At 40.2% G+C, this 20,000-nt stretch overlaps 1 protein-coding gene and 1 long non-coding RNA gene across 4 annotated transcripts in view; one reads left to right on the top strand and one right to left on the bottom strand.

The window, feature by feature from the left end:
- Positions 1-1,249, bottom strand: part of LOC147029313 (uncharacterized) — a 44,400-nt gene extending 43,151 nt beyond the window's left edge. For both annotated transcript variants that reach the window (XR_015055859.1, XR_015055858.1), the window contains exon 1: positions 1,174-1,249. This is a non-coding gene — a long non-coding RNA (uncharacterized LOC147029313). The remainder of the gene's footprint in view (positions 1-1,173) is intronic.
- Positions 1-20,000, top strand: part of LOC147029312 (integrin beta-6-like) — a 137,987-nt gene that overhangs the window by 27,464 nt on the left and 90,523 nt on the right. Inside the window, exons 2-5 of one of the 2 annotated variants that reach the window (XM_085872269.1) lie at positions 3,311-3,393; positions 5,733-5,937; positions 7,568-7,814; positions 12,758-12,920. In XM_085872269.1, the coding sequence (XP_085728395.1) occupies positions 3,311-3,393; positions 5,733-5,937; positions 7,568-7,814; positions 12,758-12,920 (698 nt within the window). The remainder of the gene's footprint in view (positions 1-3,310; positions 3,394-5,732; positions 5,938-7,567; positions 7,815-12,757; positions 12,921-20,000) is intronic. The other variant, XM_085872270.1, reaches the window with a different exon arrangement.

The following is a 20,000-nucleotide window of genomic DNA, read 5'->3' as shown; positions in this document are numbered from 1 at the left end:
CTCTGCCTGGAAGTGACAGAATGGGCTGCAGGTTCGTTCCTGGGAATGATGGAGTCTCGGCATGAATACCATTGAACACGTCTCGGAACATAGATCGGAAGGTGCAGAAAAATCGAACTCTGCCAAGTAACAAGAACCGCAACAAAAGCTTCTTCACATTTGACAAGATCTGGATCAGGCTGTCATATAGAATATTAAATAGATGCCTTCATGGATTCAAACATGCTACCAAAGGAAATGGAATCCGATACGAGTACATGTTGTCTACCTGATATGGTGTTTGTCTTACAGATTGTTAAAACAAAGTTTGTTTACAATTCAGGGTGTTGGTTTTATTCTGGCAGGTCACTGTATAAGTTAAATTCCCAAAAAGCATAGCAATCAACCTGTCTGTCTGTCTGTCTGTCTCCCTCACTCTATCTTTGTCCCTTCTGCATGGCCACATCTTTCAAGTGACAAACTCCAAACTTTGGGTACAACTATCATCGTGTGTGAGACATTTCTAGTGGGAAGGGACATCAGGACAAACACGAAGCAAAGGAGGGAGGGGGAGCAGGACGTGAGGATAGAGTGGTGGTTGTGGTGGTGGTGGGGGGGGTGGGTGGGAGGTGGTGGTTATACCACTCTGTGCACAAGTAAATTTGTCTTCCTCTCCTTGTCACCCAAAATGGAGGGGCCTGTCAAAGTGGGAAAATAATAACCAGAGGGAGCTGGGGACGTCATGTGAGGGAAACATTTCTAGCAGCAAGAGATGTATGTGCGGCCAGGGTGAGGGGGGTGGGAGAGGAGGTGGAAGTTACAAACTCTAAACTCAGGGTACAGACACAACTTCATGAGGGAAGTAACACGGGCTATGTGGTCGCGGCCTCAGAGGCTGTTTTGAGTCCTCAAAGTGATGCCAAAGTGACCAATGTAGCAATTTTTGGGGGGCAAAGAGGACCCCCAATTGGTCCATCAGCGAATCGATGGGTCGGCGCTGCAAGTACAATATAATACAGTATATAATTAAATGTTATAAATATAATATGATACATAACATAATGATGTTACACAATGTAAAATGTAGAAGATATTTATGAACTGTATCATATACCATGTGAGTAATATGATACATCACAGCGTTTCACACATCAAACGATGAGAATGCAGACGAACACAGCTCATTGCACTTACCAATCCAGACAGACAGTTGACAATTGGCAATCATGGCGATGAGGATACAAGATCACTACCGTGCCCACGATCTTCTGCGTTAATAAGTCTGACAAAGCTATATAAAGGAACACTGGACTTGGACCTTGAAACACAGGTATTTTATGTCACCTGACAAGGTTGTATTATTTAAATTTTCTTGAATATAGCATAATGCAATACAATATAATTAAGGTGTAATATGAGGGCATTAAACAAATTGTTGACATGATTGAGGCTCGTTGAAGATTCCAAAGCTAGTTCAAGGTACAACTGATATTTATTTTCCACACAAATAAATAATTTCCTGGAGAGGATGAAACTTTCACGATTGCTTAACATGTTCCACAGCAGCATGAACACATTTGTCCCAGAGGTTTGGCAGTGGTATAATGACGGCTTCATGAAAGTTTTTTGGGGTGGGTACATGGCCGCTTTACGACAGTAGCCTTCACCTCCACATCACGACTAAACTTGGTACCACCCAAGTGTTTCTTAAGTGGATCAGAGAAGTGAAAGATTCGAGTGTGGAATGCAATTCCCTAGTTAACGTCATATTTGAATGCTCACGTGGTCAATGTGACGACGGCACAATGCAGTGATTACTGCCGGAGGTGGACATACCTTGGTATTGAGATTGTTAATTCAACGTTGGATCCCGATGTGAAAACATTCACCACAATAGAATGAAATGGACATGTACACGTAATTATTCACCATTTATCTCTGTCAGAGGTTTGTACCTCATCTGTGTCCCATGATGTCACAAAAATACATCGCATTGGCAACAATCACATGTTCAGTTCATGAGAGACAAAGACAAAAACAGAGAAAGACAAAGAGAAAGACAAAGAGAGAGCGAGAGAGAGAGAGACAGACAGACAGACAGACAGACAGACAGACAGACAGAGACAGAGGGAGGGGATTGTATCAACATCCATCGTGGGTCCTATAGCTGTAGCGAATGGCTCAATGTTTCGACCAGCAATACAGCAAGCCGTACCTTCACGAGCCTTTCTGAAGAACGATTTTCCTGTTATTCTCCCTTTTATATCCGGGTGGAGGGGTTGGCCCGCTCAGTCGACCAATCACCGAGCTGCTTCTGCAAGATCACGTGACCCTGTGCTAATTCCAACACAAGTCCATGGAAGCCGTGTTGTAACTGTCTCACATACATTAAAGAGGGACATAAATTACATTTTACAACCTTGCTGTCTGTGTTGTTTCTAACCTGCAATGAGAGCCATCATATCCCACTTTGGCTTCGCTATTCTCCCCCTACCTGATCATCGCGAGTGTATTGATGTATAAGAGGACCATACGCCTGTGCATAGGTTATGGTCTCCTCCATCAGAGATGACCTAGTTTGTCCAGTGTGCCACACTTCCAGTATATGCCTCTGAGTACAGTTTGGGGATGTAGCCAGTATGTTCACTTCATCCCATAGAGGAATATGGCCAACCCTCAACCCATGCTTCGCAATGGGTGATTATTTCTGGGTGGTTAATTCAAAGGCCTTTTGGTGTTCTTTAATGTGCAGGCCCTGGTCCTTCCAAGCTCTTCTATGTACTCTGCCCCACATACACATGAGATAGTGTGTACTACACCTGTGCGGTCACTCCTGTGTACTTTGTCCTTGACAGTAGTGAGTGTTCGTCTCAAGGTATAAACCGGTTGGAAGCTCACCTTCACTACCCACCGATTTTAGAATCCTGATGATCCTTTGGGACAAGCCAGGTAAAAAAGGTAGTATACAGAAACCTGTGAGCGATTCCTGTGGTATCCCCCGTTTTGTAATCGCATTCGTTTTTACATCCCCAAGAAAAGGGTTAATATTGTTTTGTAGTAAAACATTAATATTATGCGATTATCAATGGTGTTGTTAACACTCTTCTTATTAGAAGCAGTCTTGGAAAAATGCCACAAATAGGAATCTTAATGCGGATCTTTATCGTGTGAAGCTTTGTGCACAGATTGAACATTTGAGTTGAAAGGTTTTTATTTGATATTGTGGTCAGATTTATGGAGCACAGGATTTTTCAATGATTGTCTATTTAAATATAAGCCTTAAATGAAAATTGTAAAACTGCTTATTGATTTATGTATTATCCCTTTACAGTCAATCCGTGCACATCACGGGGTGCTGGGACGTGCAAAGAGTGTCTGGTGCTGAGTCCCAAGTGTGCGTGGTGTTCTCAACACGTATGATTCACTTCACATATGCCAAGCCATACATCAGAACAAACCAGAGCAAGAAGGGCCTGTACGAGGCAGGATAGTTACCGCCATGCTTAACCCATGTCAGAATTCATATCTGCCAAAATGTATCAAAATGGTTACACTTGGTTATATATTTAGATATTTTTAAGACGTGGAAAATGTGTTGGGTGGAGGGGGTGGCTTGTCAGTTGTTTTGTAGCGATAAGTTTGTTTAATCTTGGGTTCACAACACAAAAAAACACTTTAATTGTCAATAGTTCACCTCCCCTGATACTATGCTGGCAGGTATGCTAAAAGTGAATCTATTTTAACTACAGGGGCATATTAATATGACATAAAAAGGTGGTGGATTTTTTGACTCCCCCACTTTAATGCTCAATGCATGTTTCTCCTCTCCCTTATCACCTCATAATATCCTCTCCCTGCTTTTAACACTCCTCATAGTCCTCTACTCACCTTTATCTCCTCATTCTCTCAATTATATTTTTCTCATTTTGACCCAACATCCCTTCCACCACTTGAATATGTAATTAATAAATAAATTTTATTTTAAAATAATTAACAAATTAATTTATTGATAATATAAATAATTAATAAATAAATGGTGATTTATGAAAGCAAAGGCTGGAACCTCATGTGGTGCAAATATTAGCTTACATATATCGTTACTGCATACATGAAGCACAAAGCAGGGTTTAGCAATTGGTTCACTTTCTGTCTGTCTGTCTGTCTGTCTGTCTGTCTCTCTACAGATGTCAGTTTATGATTGAGGAACTACTTAATATCAATTGGAACATGAATCAGAACACGAACCTCCACTTTGGCAGTACTTTCGCTCTGAATTTGGCATATTGTACGGAATCTCGTCCCAATGTCGCATGCGCAGAGAGAAGGTAATTGTTTTCACTCTGTCTGCCTGTCTGGCAGTCCAACAAAATTGAAAATAATTCCAAACAGGAAACTTACTGGTTTTAGGAACATCATAAAGATCACAAACCACAGGCACGAAGAACTAATGTAACGTGTTAGATCAGGTGGTGTAAAAGACGTTGCATCAACGGCCGTAAACCTTCGACAAAAAATATATATTTTTGCTTTTGTTTTTCTACAACCTTTGGAACTTTTGTTTTGTTTCAATTTAATTACATACTTGAACACCGTAGAACACAAATCACCTTGTTGGCACTTTCAAAAACCTTCAGTTTCGCAGTACTCGAACAAAATATTATGCCATTTTATGCCATCTTGACCAATTAGATTTGCTACTTGCGCTATCATCGTTGGTGAATATCGAGATTCAGACTAAAATGGTGGTTCATAGGAAATGTAGATCATGCTCAGAAATGCAGAGCAAGTGTTGAAGAAAAAAAAAAAACTCCTCCAATGTCCTTTTTCTCAAGGCTGCGCAGGGTACAGTGTTCGACGAACTCTGTCCTTACATCATGTGCCGTTTATCTACATTTATGAAAACGGGATAAAAGTGTTTTGTATGTTCCAGTTACATCATGCCACAGTTGGTGAATGTTTCCAAATTATGGCAACATCGCTTGGAGGCCATTTTCATTGTTTTTTTAAAATAATTAATTAAGTGACCGCCTGTGTTATCCCGAGCGTGGAATTTTCTGTCACAGGAAACATAGAGAAGTGAAAGCAATGTATTGTTTGTCGCTAACATTATGAATAGTAGCAAAGTTGTTAAAGATATCCACACTGAAAGTGATAATGTTCAAGGTCCCCAATGAAGATATGATGTAGGGAACAACTTTATAGCTGTTTGGTTTGTCGTAGCTCGAGTGTGGAAGCATTTTGTTTGCTGTGTACGTACTACAGTGAGCAAGGAAAGTTTGTATTTCTTCCATGTCTGTAATGTCCCAAACATTTTATTTCTGTTTGCATGTCATGGCATTCCTGAAGTTTTTGGAATGTTTTGAATGAATATATAACCCCCATTGCGAAGATTCCTTAATAAGACCGCTTGCGCTGACGTTTCTGGCAGCTGGGAATTGAAGAGCCACAACATTCCAAAAGCACTTTGGAGAAAAAAAAAAACCTCTGCACTTGCTTGAGAACTTTTAAAGAAATAAGGAATCTCGGATGGTTCATTGATTTATAAACATCCCCTGAGCATATGTGGGTCTTTGCCGGTTGTTACATGCAGGCTTGGCGTCATCACAACTAATTCACAGTTTACAAAATGAGTGAAGTCATTGGATGTAGTTCTCAGCATTTGGTGAAAATATTTGAGTATTTTTGTTATTTGAAGCAAACAAGCAGAAAATGTACTATGAGTCAGACTACCACCCATTCATCTTCATTCCCAGGACTTCTCCTCCATTGGAAACCTCAAGTCGCGTTGCAACCTTCCGGAGAATCTCCTTCAAAAAGGCTGCAGTAAAATGCACATTGAAGCACCGACGAATCGGCTAACGGTTACAGAAAACCGGAAAATCAGCCAGGCAAGAAAAAGTGACTTGGCTTCAGTGGTGCAGCTGGCTCCCCAGAGGTTGTCCTTGCAGCTCCGGCCTGGTTTGTCACTCCTCCCACACCATAGCTGTCCTCCCAACCCTCCAACAAACATAATAGCCCTCCCTTTCCTCCTCTGCACCCAATGCCGTCGCTCTATTTGTGTCAATTCTCACTGCTCCTCACCCACGTATGCCACCAGTGCTCTAAAATTGGTTCCAACGAGGGTGAAAAAATAGTCCGGTTGTGAAATCAAGTGATGGTCCTAATATTGTCCAGCTTGATTTCACTCTCATATTAGATGCTTCAGAGATTGGCTGAATGGAAGTGCACTGCAGTTACATTGCAAAGGTTGGGGAGCACTCAAAGTTGAATAGAATTAATTTTTGTGTTGCTTTGCTTGTGTTGCTTTGCCTTGAGCTGTTCTTTGGAAGATGTGTATGTGATTCGTGGCAGAAAAACCTATTTCCTTATCAATAATGTAATAGCACAAACTTTTGAATTACCAAATCTGAGAACGTTGATATGAAGAAACAACAGGGACAGGTATAGCGTGAAGCTGCTAAATCGATATTTTGATTTTAGATGCTTTACACTACACAGCCGAGTGATTTTATTATTTACAAAAATATGGGTCAAATAATAATGTTCTAACCAGACTCGATGGTGTAACGGTTAGAGCATCCGCTCGGAGTCTGGGAGGTCAGTGGTTCAAACCCCGCCTGAGTCACACCAAAGACTTTAAACATGATACGTGCTGCTTACTTGCTTGATGCTCAGCACTTAAAAAGGATAGAGCGTGGACAAACAATGCTGGGAAGGCAACGGCAAACCACGTTGTACAATCCTTGCCAAGAAACTGCTTCAGCAGCACCGACACTCTGTAAATAGTCTGGTTGTGGTACGTCAAATCAAAACATGATGTTCGTCTGTGGATTCATGCTAATTTCTTTACACGCTCACAATGTATGTATAGTAAAGAAGACCGTTTGTGTATCCACCACGAATCTGCTTGACGATGGCAGATCCCGTCATCTCTCTTAATCTGAGCAAGGTTAAGCCAGTTTAGTGTTTGGATGGTGGACTTCCATGAAAATTGGGATATTTTAGACTGATGGATATTTTAGATCAGGACAACTCAGTTGGTAGTGTGCTCACCTCTCAGCTGCCCACTCATGGATTTGTTCTCTTTAATTTAGAGTTTAATCCAAATAAAAAGGTTGTCCAGGATGCAGTCCTTTGAATGAGGATGCAAAGCCACTTCTTTCATGTTTCTTTGGCTTGTGGACATTAATGATCCCGCAGTACTGTGTCTTTCAAAAAGGCTGGCCATCGTGGTGCGTCAGTAATCGATCATAAATTGTTTGCCTAGACTTGATTGATCAAAGGGATATGCAAGCTTTTCGTAAAGTTATGGTCATGATGGAGTTGGTACATTGAAGACAAGTGAATTGATGGAATAAGTTAGAGGTGTAGATACGGCACAGGCATGATGAGCCAAATGTCCTCCTGCTGTGTCTAACTTTCCTTGTACGTATGTATGTCTGCATTTATGTCTGAGGCACATTTGTAGAAACAGTTTTGCTCACAAGCCCAGGAAGGTGCACTCATCATATGTTCCCTGATAAAAAAAAGTTATTTAATTTTAAACGAAGCAAGTGTTTGAGAAACCTTTTACATGTGGTGTCCACAGGAATCCCAGAAACCTTCCAGGTTGAAGTGGCCCTTTTGGAAGGCTATCCTGTAGACCTTTATTATCTGATGGATTTGTCTGCATCCATGTTTGATGACCTGGCTAAAATCAAGACTCTGGGAACGACCCTTGCAGACAGCATGCTGAAGCTCACAAGGAACTTCCGCATTGGTTTTGGCACATTTGTGGAGAAACCTTTGTCACCATTTGTGATAACTCTACCAGAATTCATGAAGAATCCATGCAGGTAAGACTTTCCACCCCCCCCCCCCCGTATGATGTGGTGGGAGGCGGGGGATGAAACATGTTCAGGAATGGGATTGCATGATCTGTTGTATATACCCTGATAACTCTGAAGCATAGATGTTGATAGGGCAAAATTCTGAGAAAACAAAGTGCAAAATAAAGTACTTTAGGATTAAGAACACAGACAGCATCACAAGGCTTTTTGAGTAACGATGTAGCGATCAATCCCAAGTGAAAATGTTTGGTTATAATGAACAATAAGACCTACAGGACCTTCACAAAGTATTCGTACCCCTCGTCTCGTCACATTTTGTTGAGTTACAGCCTGGATTGACTCGTAAAATCGATTAAATTTACATTTTTTGTCACAGATCTACATAAAATACACCATAATGACAAGGTGAAGACTTTTTAGACATTTCTACAAATTAAGTAAAAATGAAGAGCTGAAATGTCTGCGTCGATAAGTATTCATCCCCTTCGCTATAACACTCCAAATTGAGCTTAGGTGCATCCAATTTCCTTTGATCATCCTTGAGATGTCTCAACAACTCGATTGGAGTTCACCTGTGACCAATTTAATTGATTGGACATGATTTAGAAAGAAACACACCTTTCCATATGAGGTCCCACAGTTGACTGTGAATGGCAGAGCAGAAACTCTACCATGAAATACAAGGAACTGTCCGCAGAACTCCGAGATGCAATTTTGAGGAGGCATATATCTGGGGAAGGGTATAAAACAATTTCTGGAGTGTTGAAAGTTCCCAAGAGTACAATGAGCTCCCTCATTAGGAAATGGGAAGAATATGGAATGACCCAGACTCTTCCTAGAGCTGGCCATCTTACCAAACTGAGTAACTGGGCAAGACAGACCTTGGTTTGGGAGGTGACCAAGAACCCAATGACCACATTGACAGAACTACAGAGTTCTTTGGCTAAGATTGGAGAACCTGCCGAAAGGACAACAATCTCTGCAGCACTTCAGAAATCTAGACTTTATGGGAGAGTGTCCAGACAGAAGCCACTCCTGAGAAAAAGGCACATGATGGCACACTTGGAGTTTGCAAAAAGGCACGTGAAAGACTCTGAGAGCATGAGGCAAAAAATTCTGTGTTCTGATGACATGAAAATTGAACTCTTTGGCCTGAATGCAAAGTGCTACCTCTGATGGAAACCGAGCACACTTCATCAACCATCTAACACCATCCCAACAATGAAGCATGGTGGTGGCAGCATCATGCTATGGAGGTGCTTTTCAGTGGCAGGAACTGGACTTGAAAGGATAGAGGGAACAATGAATGAAGCCAAATTCAGGCAAGTCCTTGAGGAAAACCTGCTTCAGAGTGCAAAAGACCTTAGACCTGAGACTGCGGTGAGGATCGATGTTCCAACAGGACAATGACCCCAAGCATACAGCCAAAGCAACACTGGAATGGCTCCAGAAGAAGAACGTAAAAGTCCTTGAGTGGCCCAACCAAAGCCCAGAGATGAATCCCATTGAGAATCTGTGAAAAGACCTGAAGATTGCTCTTCAACTTCTTCAACTTCAAAAATTCAACACTCACCATCCAACTTGACAGAGCTTGAGCAAATCTACAAGGAAGAATGGGGAAGAATTCCCCAAATCCAGATGTTCAAAGCTGATGTAGACATACATATCCAAGAAGACCTGAACCTGTAATTACTACCAAAGGAGCTTCAACAACGTATTGACTCAGGGGGTTGAATACTTATTGACGCACGACATTTCAGGTTTTCATTTTTCATTCGTTGGTAAAGAATTCTAAAAACATGTTTTCAATTTGCCATTATGGGGTATTTTGTGTAGATCGGTGATTAAAAAAAAAGAATTAATTTAATCCATTTTAAATTCAGGCTTTAACACAACAAATATGTCGCAGAAGTCGAGGGGTTTGAGTACTTTCTGAAGGCACTGTAGGAGGAGAATGCTGGGAAAGGATATGCACCTGGGACCAAAACAAAGCAATGCAAAGCTGGTTTTCCTTTCCTTCTCCTGTTATTTAGCAAATGTGAGAAGTAAAGTATGTTGGTGATTATGAACAATTAGCCATCTTATTACAGTAATGGGTGCATAAAATGACGGAATTTCAATCCCCTTCTCTTTTTCTCACTTCCCCCCCATCACACACTCCCCTCCATGCCCTCCCAAAAAGGTAGATGATAGGATTGTGAAAAGGCAAAGAAATTGTGGGTGGGTGAAGGTTTGTGGGAGGCAAGACCATGTGTGCTAAAAACTGTCCAAAATATGTATTGAGCATGATAGGTCTTCTTCTTTGGACCGTTATTCCCTTCGGGGGTTTGTGGCTCGGACTTCACCTCTCCATATTGCTCTGTTTTTGGCTTCCCCCATCCCCACGCCCACCAGCTCCAAATCCTTGAAAATAACATTCCTCCATCGTAACCGTTGTCTCCCTTTACTCCTTTTTCTGTCTTTCTGGTTTCTCCCATGCAGTTCTTATTTGGCTTCTCGCAGTCCTTCTCAACAACTGGCTTAACTACCTCGACCTCAATGTTCCAATTTCTTCTGATACCATCCCAACACCCAACTCATTCCTAATGTCCTCGTTCCTCGTCCCTTCATTTAGTGACGCACGGAAATTACGGCAATACTCTCGTGCTTTCTAGAAGTGACGTGTGAGTTTTAAAAAAATAATTTTGCTCAGCGGATGGCAGAGTCATGATTGGACTTATTTTGTAGTTTTTTAAACAAAATAAAGGTTTGTTATAGAATGATAACTTTCCACTCGTTATTCTTAATGATCACTTTAACCTCCTCCTCATCACAGTGTGTCAAATGATTATTTACTGCGTTTAGGAAAATTATTTGTACATCCTTTAGTTTGCTTGTGTGGTAAAATCATACCGACATTATCCTCATACCGACATTACTCTCAAGTAATCCTTGAAATTGAAAGCCTTGTGTTAAAATAAACATGAATCTATCTGTAGTGGAACAGCTGCGTATATCGCTGTATGTGTTATATATATATGTATGTATGTATGTACGTACATACATATTTATGTCGGTATGTATGTTTGTAAGTATGTACATATGTAAGTTTGTAAGTATGTACATATGTAAGTTTGTGTGTATGTACATATATATGTATGTATGTATGTAAGAAAATACACATACAAGTTTGTATGTATGTTAGTATGTACATATGTAAGTTTGTATGTATGTACATATGTAAGTTTGTGTGTATGTACATATATATGTATGTATGTAAGTAAATACATATACAAGTTTGTATGTATGTTAGTATGTACATATGTAAGTTTGTATGTATGTACATATGTAAGTTTATATGTAAGTATGTACATTTGTAACTTTGTATGCATGTTTGTAAGAATGTACATTTGTAACTTTGTATGTATGTTTGTAAGAATGTACATGTGTAAGTTTGTATGTATGTTTGTAAGTATTACATATGTAAGTTTGTATGTATGTTTGTAAGTATTACATATGTAAGTTTGTATGTATGTTTGTAAGTATTACATATGCAAGTTTGTATGTAGGTACATGTGTAAGTTTGTATGTATGTTTGTATATATATATACATATGTAAGTTTGTATGAATGCAAGTATGTACATATGTACTATGTAAGTACATGTATGTAAGTATGTATGTACGTAAGTATATGTAAGTCCTATGTAGTTACGTATTTAAGTATATGTATGTAAGTATGTATGTACATAAGTATGTATGTAAGTCCGATGTATTTACGTATGTAAGTATATGTACGTAAGTATGTATGTATGCAGGTAAGTGTGTACATATGTAAGTCCGTATATATGTATGTGTGTACATATGTACGTATGCATGTACGTATGTATGTATGCAGCTAAGTGTGTACATATGTATGTATGTGTGTACATATGTACGCATGTATGTATGTATGTCGTATGTATGTATGTATGTACGTATGTATGTATGTATGTACATATGTATGTATGCAGCTAAGTGTGTACATATGTATGTATGTATGTACGTTTGTGTATGTATGTACGTTTGTGTATGTATGTATGTACGTAAGTATGTATGTATGCAGGCAAGTGTGTACGTATGTAAGTCCGTATATGTGTATGTGTGTACATATGTGCGTATGTATGTATGTATGTCGTATGTACGTATATATGTACGCATGTATGTATGTATGTATGTACATATAAATACATCTTATACATGTGTGTGTGTGTGTTGCAAATAGCGCCACTTTTTGTGTTGCCGGTATTACAAATCTTCTTTTATCGAAGGGTACTCCCGCCCAGAAGGTGTGAGTGCCCGCTCGTGTGACAAAATGCTAAACCTCGAACAATACCGAAACCTGAATTAACAGCAATGTTCAGTAAAGACAACATTCCTTTCCGACAGTGTCAAAAGTACATCAATGTAATATTGTGTGTAATATCACACAACTGCGGTCCAGGCCAGTGGAACGTGACCAGTGCACTAAAGGAAACATTTACTGTCCGTATGGCACCTACGGGAGCAAAGTGTACAAACAAAATGGAGTACTGCATTGTAATTTATGGCAAATCTAAAAATGAACATATCAAGTGAAACAAATGCACCAACACCATTTCTAAATTGAAAATCATACCCATTAATAATGATGATGCCTCAGTGATGGAACGTGTAGCTGTTAATGATTGGGTTTGTAACTGAACTTAAGCCACTTGTTATATTTGTAAATGGAGCTGCAGTCAATTTGACCCTTTTTGTTTTAGACAAAGTGTTTAGACAAAGAATATCATCAACTACCACCTTATATGATGTGTAGACCATGCGTCGGCCAGTATCGGTTGTTTACTTTACTGAGTGCGTATTGTGCTTTACCTGGAATTATGATTTACTGCTACTGTAAATGTAAATTTGGGAAAATGTAAAATGAGGGAATTTTGATCGTGCCGTGCAGTGGTTATAAAGACTGCCGCCCCACGTTCTGCTTCCAACACGTATTGCCACTCACACCCAAGGCGAGCCAGTTCAATGCTCACGTTGAAGAGCAAAACGTATCCGGCAACATCGATTCCCCAGAGTCTGGTTTCGACGCCATGCTACAGGTTGCTGTGTGCAAGGTAAGCACTCGCTGTGCCTCATTCCACATCTGTCTTACATCATAAAGCAACTGTGGCACAATGTCAAAAAAGTATGTGGTGATCGTTTCCCTATATTGTTTGAAACCCACATCCACTGTGTGCAGAGATAATGTCTAAATTATATGCATTGCCTTGTTATCGGTACAAGGAATAAATGGCTGGCCTGTCTGGATTTATGTTGTTATCATGAGGGTGATGGGTATGGCTGAACTTTTGGGAGTTTAAATCCTGTGTCCTTTATTAAAAAATCCTATGTTAGGAGAATAAGAGGACTCTCTTTTGGAATTCGTTTTTTCATTCTTTTGTTAAATGTAAGTTTTACTGACACTGTAAGCTTTAGTTATCTTTCATGTTCATATTTACTGAGTAGATCTTTTTTATGCAACGTTCCTGGCTCATGAAGGATCTGAAAGACAAAGGCAGCAGTAGTGGGGGGGGGGGGTGGGGGTGGAGGGTTGGGAAGAGGGGAGTGAGAGGATACTGTACGGGATGGGACGAACATAACATCATATATATATATATATATATATATATATATATATATATATATATATATATATATATATATATATATATATATATATATATATATATATCTATATATATAGTATACTGTGTCGGAGTGGCGATCCATCCAGGATTGTGCCCAATAGCCAAGGAGACCGCTTAGGCAGCACCAACGCTCTGCACAGAGTATGGTCCCAATGGATGGATGGGAAAGGCTCTGGATTAACACACAAATGAGTAACAATGCCTGGAGAGAAACAATGGGAAAGAATCAGGATGTGTGGAGGACATTGTGGATGTGCATGAGCTAATGATGGGGCAGCACCTTTAAAATAATGAAGTTCCTCCATTTCCATTAGCACACCTCCACCTGTCACTTTTGATCAACATCTTGAAAGAATCTTTTCTTTGGGGGGCTCATGCAAAAAGCATTGCTGATGGTGTCAGATGAAACATTAGATTTCACGCTACACAAGGCAAGTGAGTGAGGGTTATATCAGTAAGTCCGTCGCCAAACAATAAAAAATTCGCAAAACTTTAATTGAGGAAAAAAAATTGAATATACATTCAACGCAAAGGATTATAATTGATATAAAATTGTTGTGTAGAAAAATTGTCAGTGAAGTTGTTATGTAATAGCTTCATGTCGATATATAAAAAAAGAAATAACCACAAGTCTGAAGACGGCGATGGTTCACGAGCGGTATTTGACGATGTAGATTGTTTCAGAAGTCAAGGATGAGATAATGTGATAATGTTTGACCAAGTTATAAAAATGATCAACATGACGTGGTACGAGTGACAGGTGATTAGCTGCAAAATGCCGAAAACCCGGTTTCGTTCAACAACTTTCAAAATTTGACCTTTTCATAACCTTTAAAGGTCACAAAACAATGTTGTGGACATTAAAATAAGGAAACAGGATACGTGCTATAGCTTAAGGGAGTTAGTTCGTTGAAGAAGGTCGAAAACCCGGTTTGATTCCCACAACTTTGTAAATTTGACCTTTGTGAACTTTAAAGGTCAAAGGTCAAGGATTATGACCTTTGGTGCAAAACTTCCTCTGGAACATTCCAGGAACAATATAACGTCATATCGGCTATATGGCATTTCACACTCCTCGGATTATCCATACTTTGATGAAATCGGCGTAAAAACAAACTTGAAGGGGGCGCCACGGGCAAGGTGTTCGAGATAGAGAAAAATGGTTTCAAGACATTAGGTGGGGAATGACCTCAAGATTATGCATAAAAAATATTGTCATCTGAGCTCTCAAAGTTTGGGCGGTCGTATGATTTTTATGTCAAAATTCACAATTTTCTAAGATCGTGACCTTGTGACCTTGTGACCTTGACCTTGGGACGAAAATGAAAAATCGAGCTCTGTGGGGCCATGCAGGTGCCATTGGGCTAACCAAATACCGAAACCCCTGCCAAATTCCACAAACCCCCTCGGAGAAGATGCAAATTGAAATCGGCTACCCCCTAAAATCACGTTTTTTTGGGCGTGGCTACGCCCATAATGGGGGCACCACGCCCATTCTCAGGAAAACACAACTCGATCATAATATAAACCTCCCACCAAAATTTTATCAGGATCGGATCAAAACCCACAGAGCTTTGCTCGGGACAGACAGACAGACAGACACACACCAATAACGAATATAGTGGTCACTTACTGACTTGTGAACTTACTGACTTGGGAACCAATAAAGGGTTTACATTATTCAAATTACTTTTTAGATCCTCGTGGAGGATCTCTAAGCCTTACTCACGTTGTTGTTGTTGTGGACTTTTTTGTTTCAGTTTTCATCGAAACTTCCTGAAACTTGGCATATATATGTAAAAATTCCCTGCGCAGACAGTAACCATCTCCGATTTTGAAAATTCCTCCGAGAAAAAAAGTTATGACGTCAAAATATCCCCACTCATGGAAATTGCCTAAAAAATTATCTCCGAAACTAGGCAAGCTTTTTGAATTCTGTTTGTGGGAATCGAACAGGGCATTAGCAGAGATGAATTACCGCACATATGATACATCACTATGACGTCATATCAATTTTTTATGACGTCATTCCTATCTTTTGACATTTTTTGTTTCACAACCCAGAGTTTTCATCGGATCTTCGTGAAACTTGCCATGTATATGCAGAAAGCCCACGCGCAGGCAGTAACCATCTCCGATTTTGGAATTCTCTCATTTGAGCTTGTTAATGTCAAACTTGCTGAAAAACAAGTACATTTAATAATTTGTTGTACCCAAAATGGTGTTTTCTGTTAAGAAATGTTTTGATATTTTAAAAATGAAATTTCAAGCTCCATCCATCTGTTGTTGAAAAAGAGTAATTTTGAAGCCGATTTGAAACTTTCTCTTGAACTTGTGCATAAGATCACCATGATGGGCGTTCTGCTGAGAGGTGATGAAGAAAAACCTCTTGAACAAATGCGAGATTGCAGTTGTAGAACCTGTCTAACTTTACCTTCTGGAACCTGTCTGACTTACTTTATGGAACCTACCTAACTTTACCTTATGGAACCTCCCTAACCTTACCTTGTGGAGTCTGCCTAACTTTACTTTGTGCAACCTGCCGAATTTTACCTTGTGGAGTCTGCCTAACTTTACCTTGTGGAACCTGCCGAACTTTACCTTGTGGAGTCTGCCTAACTTTACCTTGTGGAACCTGCCGAACTTTACCTTGTGGAGTCTGCCTAACTTTATCTTGTGGAACCTGCCTGACTTTACCTTGTGGAACCTGCCTGACTTTACCTTGTGGAACCTGCCTGACCTTACCTTGTGGAACCTATCGAAATTTACCTTGTGGAACCTGTCTAACTTTACCTTGGGGCAATCAACCTGACTTTACCTTCTGGAACCTACCTAACTTCACCTTATGGAACGTGCCTAACTTTACCTAATGGAACCTGCCTGACTTTACCTTGTGGAACCTAGTTTACTTTATATTGAGGAACCTGCCTAACTTTAAGTTGTGGCAGTGTAATGCTCATGTTTATTATCCAGGTGGTGCAGCATCCTGGCTATATGAATCTCCAACAACCCTCTTGTTAATTCGTGAAGATTAATTTGTGATTTGTGAACACAAGTGTCAACCCACTGAGTCTAATATTCCTTTGGTTAGATCAGTCCATGTATCTATACAGAAGTATCACATGTTTAGTGGTAGAAAAGGTCACTGGAATTGAATACACACAGAAGTGAAGTTTGAGCTCCTCAAATAAATGTTATATTGTGAACACAGAGTTCATAATACAACATTATCTGATTTTATACTTATGTGTAAAATCATATCTTATGATGTTCTTTATAAATATATAATAGGTCAATTTGACTCGTGTGTGGGTTATGAGGTGTCATTATTTATGTTTATGTTATACCGTAGTTGTTTGCAGAATCGTTCTGAGATATTTGGGAACAACAAAAGCAACAACAACTACAATGAAGAAAGGATACCATGACATAAACGAGCAAAACCGAACACAGTTAATGAAGACGTTTACATGGAGATGATGTGGCTCACCGAGATTTCCTAATCGTATTACTTTGGGAGCATTTGGGATTTCAAAATTAGTTCAGCTTGGAAGGAAAAAAAAGTTTACATTTTGAACTCAAAAGAACCGTGGAGATAAACGCAGCCACCGTCCTTTGAACATGCTGACTGAAGAAACGGTCTTGCGACCACCATGGGGCAGATCAACCCTAATGGATGCGAACAATGACTCTTGCGGTTAGCAAGGTAGTGTTTGTGTGGGAAAATATGAATTGCACAACAAAATTGTACCTGGACATGTAACTACGCTTGCTTTACATGGGGTTGGAAAGCAATTATTCCTGCTCTGGTTTAAGCCGGACAGCCCTCGTGGACAGGAAAGGCGTGCTGAGGGCTTTGGATACTTGCTCTGCATTGGTGCACTGACTCAGGATGAGTGCAGAATCTATTGAAATCCACAAATCAAGGCAATTTAGTGAGCGTGCCTGTGCCAACAAATCATTACTCCACGGCCTTGTGCCATCGTGTTTCGTAAGCATTAAATCTCGCAACATCACCAGCCGTGCAGGGGAGGGGCAAGAGAGGAGACTGGAGAAATGAAAATGGGATGGGTGAGGGTGGACGGTGGCAGAGGGTGAGGAATTTGGCACAAGAAGGTTGAAAGGATTATTTTTTTTTTAGGTCAACAGTGTGAGGATAAAGCAAAGTCAAACTGCGGTGGCTCCAAACAGAGATAAGCAACAAGGTCATTGGTGAAGGAAGGCTCTCATCATGAACATCTATTTATTGTGGTTTCTGTTTGAGTCTTTAGCTTAAAGGTAAAGTAAGCAAGTCATTACCCAATGACTTTTTTTTTTACAAGCTGAAAAATGACAAAAGGCATCTGAAAACTGATGGATAATGTCTCGCAATGTCCGTTGAACAACGGAAACAACTTGTACGAAAGAAACTCAAGAAGGAAAATTATGTTTTCTCAATTACTGGCCACTAATAACATTCATGTTCATCATATAATCAGAATCATCATCACAATAATAAACTGTGCTAGTTGTATAGACGGAGATACACCATGATAGGTTTTATCAGGCATAATCTAGCGATAACAAGTGCGTGTGTGCGTGTGTGCGTGCGTGCGTGCGTGCGTGCGTGCGTGCGTGCGTGCGTGTCCGTCATCCATAACTCCAAAACCATGAAACCTCGCAGCCCAAAACTTTGCATGCATACCAAGGGAACTCGAAGGAAGTGCATGGATGAAAACTGGGTATTTGGGTAAATTTAAACACCCCTTGTGAAGATAATTAACAGGGTGCTCTTTATAAATTAAAAAACAAATAAACAAGCTTTTCCAAGATGTCAGCGCTCCATCTTGGTCAGCCAGGCGTAGGGGTCTTAAGCGCCATTTTGTTTTTCACTCTCCTCACTCGTATCATCAGACGCCTGATCTCCACTCCTACGAATCACTGAATACATCGCTTTTGTAGGTGCTATAGCTTTCAAATTAGGAGCTTGGAGAGATTTTATGCATTACATTATGCGATGTGCTTTTCCATGACGGACTAATCATGATTATCTATATATTACGAAAAATCTCATCTTGTATATATGTATATATGTATGTATGTATGTATGTATGTATGTATGTATGTTCCTGAAATACAGCCAAAACGATCCACGATAGCGCAAAACTTTTAGGGCCACCTTACTCACCATTCTCCTGTGAACACGGCTCGGTTCTCGGTGGGGAAATCCCCGAGGTGAGGAAGGCAAAATAAATTGAATTAAAGAACAAATTAAAAGAACAATCAACATAACGGGAGGATTAGAATGAGTAAAACAATGCGACAAGTGAACTACGAGTTCAAGAGAGAATTGGAAATTGTTTTCAGTTCTGGAAAAAAAAACAAGAAGAAAGCAGTGCAGAAAGACTATCTTTAGCTTCCTCCAGAATGCTAAAAGACCTTGAGCTGATGAACCTACAGCATCAACATCTTCAACTTATTTGACAACATCAACACCAACTCCATCATCAAGAAGAGGTGCAAAGAAGAAGCCAGCATATCCTCTCGTGGAGTTGTCAGACATGGAGGAAGGAGCAGACAACCCTGAGCCTCTGTCTGACATTATCAACACCATGCATCCCCACACCACGGCAGGATGGCCGAGAGGTACACACACTCGCTCTAAGCTGTCGAACCTCAGTTCAACTCTCAATCCAGCTACAAACTGTCATCCGTGTGTTTCACAGTCGGTCGATTGATCAATTTGTGTGCCGTTCCTCTGATGGACGTTAAACCGAGCACCACATCTGCTGGTATTATTTGGTGGACATTAAAGATCCCTTTGCGGTGTCCTTCGCGAAGAGTAAGGGAGCTATCCCTGGCATCCTGGCCAAATTCCAGATTCCTGCTCCAGGAACTGCAACTGCATCAGCAGCACTGCAACACCCTCCAGTCAATGATGCAACTCACAGCCTTCTGCTGCACAGGCCAAAAACAAAAAAAGAGGACAACCAGACCCCTTTGTATTGTATTTTGTTGTAATAATATTGAAGTTCATTTACTCTGAAAAACTTCCACTCATGTTTTTTTTTTCTGTCAGGACTGCATTTCCCCTTTAATACATGAAGTCAATGGGATTTTGAAATTCCATTTACATTATTTCGTTTTAAATTATGTCTTCCAGGAACACATCAATGACATAAATAGGGAAATTACTGTATATAGGTGTGTGTGTGTGTGTGTGTGTGTGTGTGTGTGTGTGTGTGTGTGTGTGTGTGTGTGTGTGTGTGTGTGTGTGTGTGTGTGTGTGTGTGTGTCATAAAGCATAACATAACATTCTCTTTACTAACTCCTCCTCCCCTCCCTCTCCCTCTCCCTTTCGTTGTGTCCTCCCACCTACTAATAAAGTAGTAATAAATAAACTAATTACTAATAAACTCCCACCGACTAATAAAGTGCGGCACTTTTCTCCCACACCTCTCTCTCTCTACCCCCCCCCCCCGCCCCCCGATCTCTTAGTATTCCCATCAGTGAAGCGATGGGTGGTAT

The sequence above is a fragment of the Eptatretus burgeri genome, chromosome 3 (assembly GCF_056783735.1).
Source record: "Eptatretus burgeri isolate ZD-2024b chromosome 3, Ebu_testis_v1, whole genome shotgun sequence".
NCBI lineage: Eukaryota > Metazoa > Chordata > Myxini > Myxiniformes > Myxinidae > Eptatretus > Eptatretus burgeri.
The sequence above is the reverse complement of the archived record's forward strand: the minus strand, read 5'-3'. Positions and strand labels throughout refer to the sequence as shown.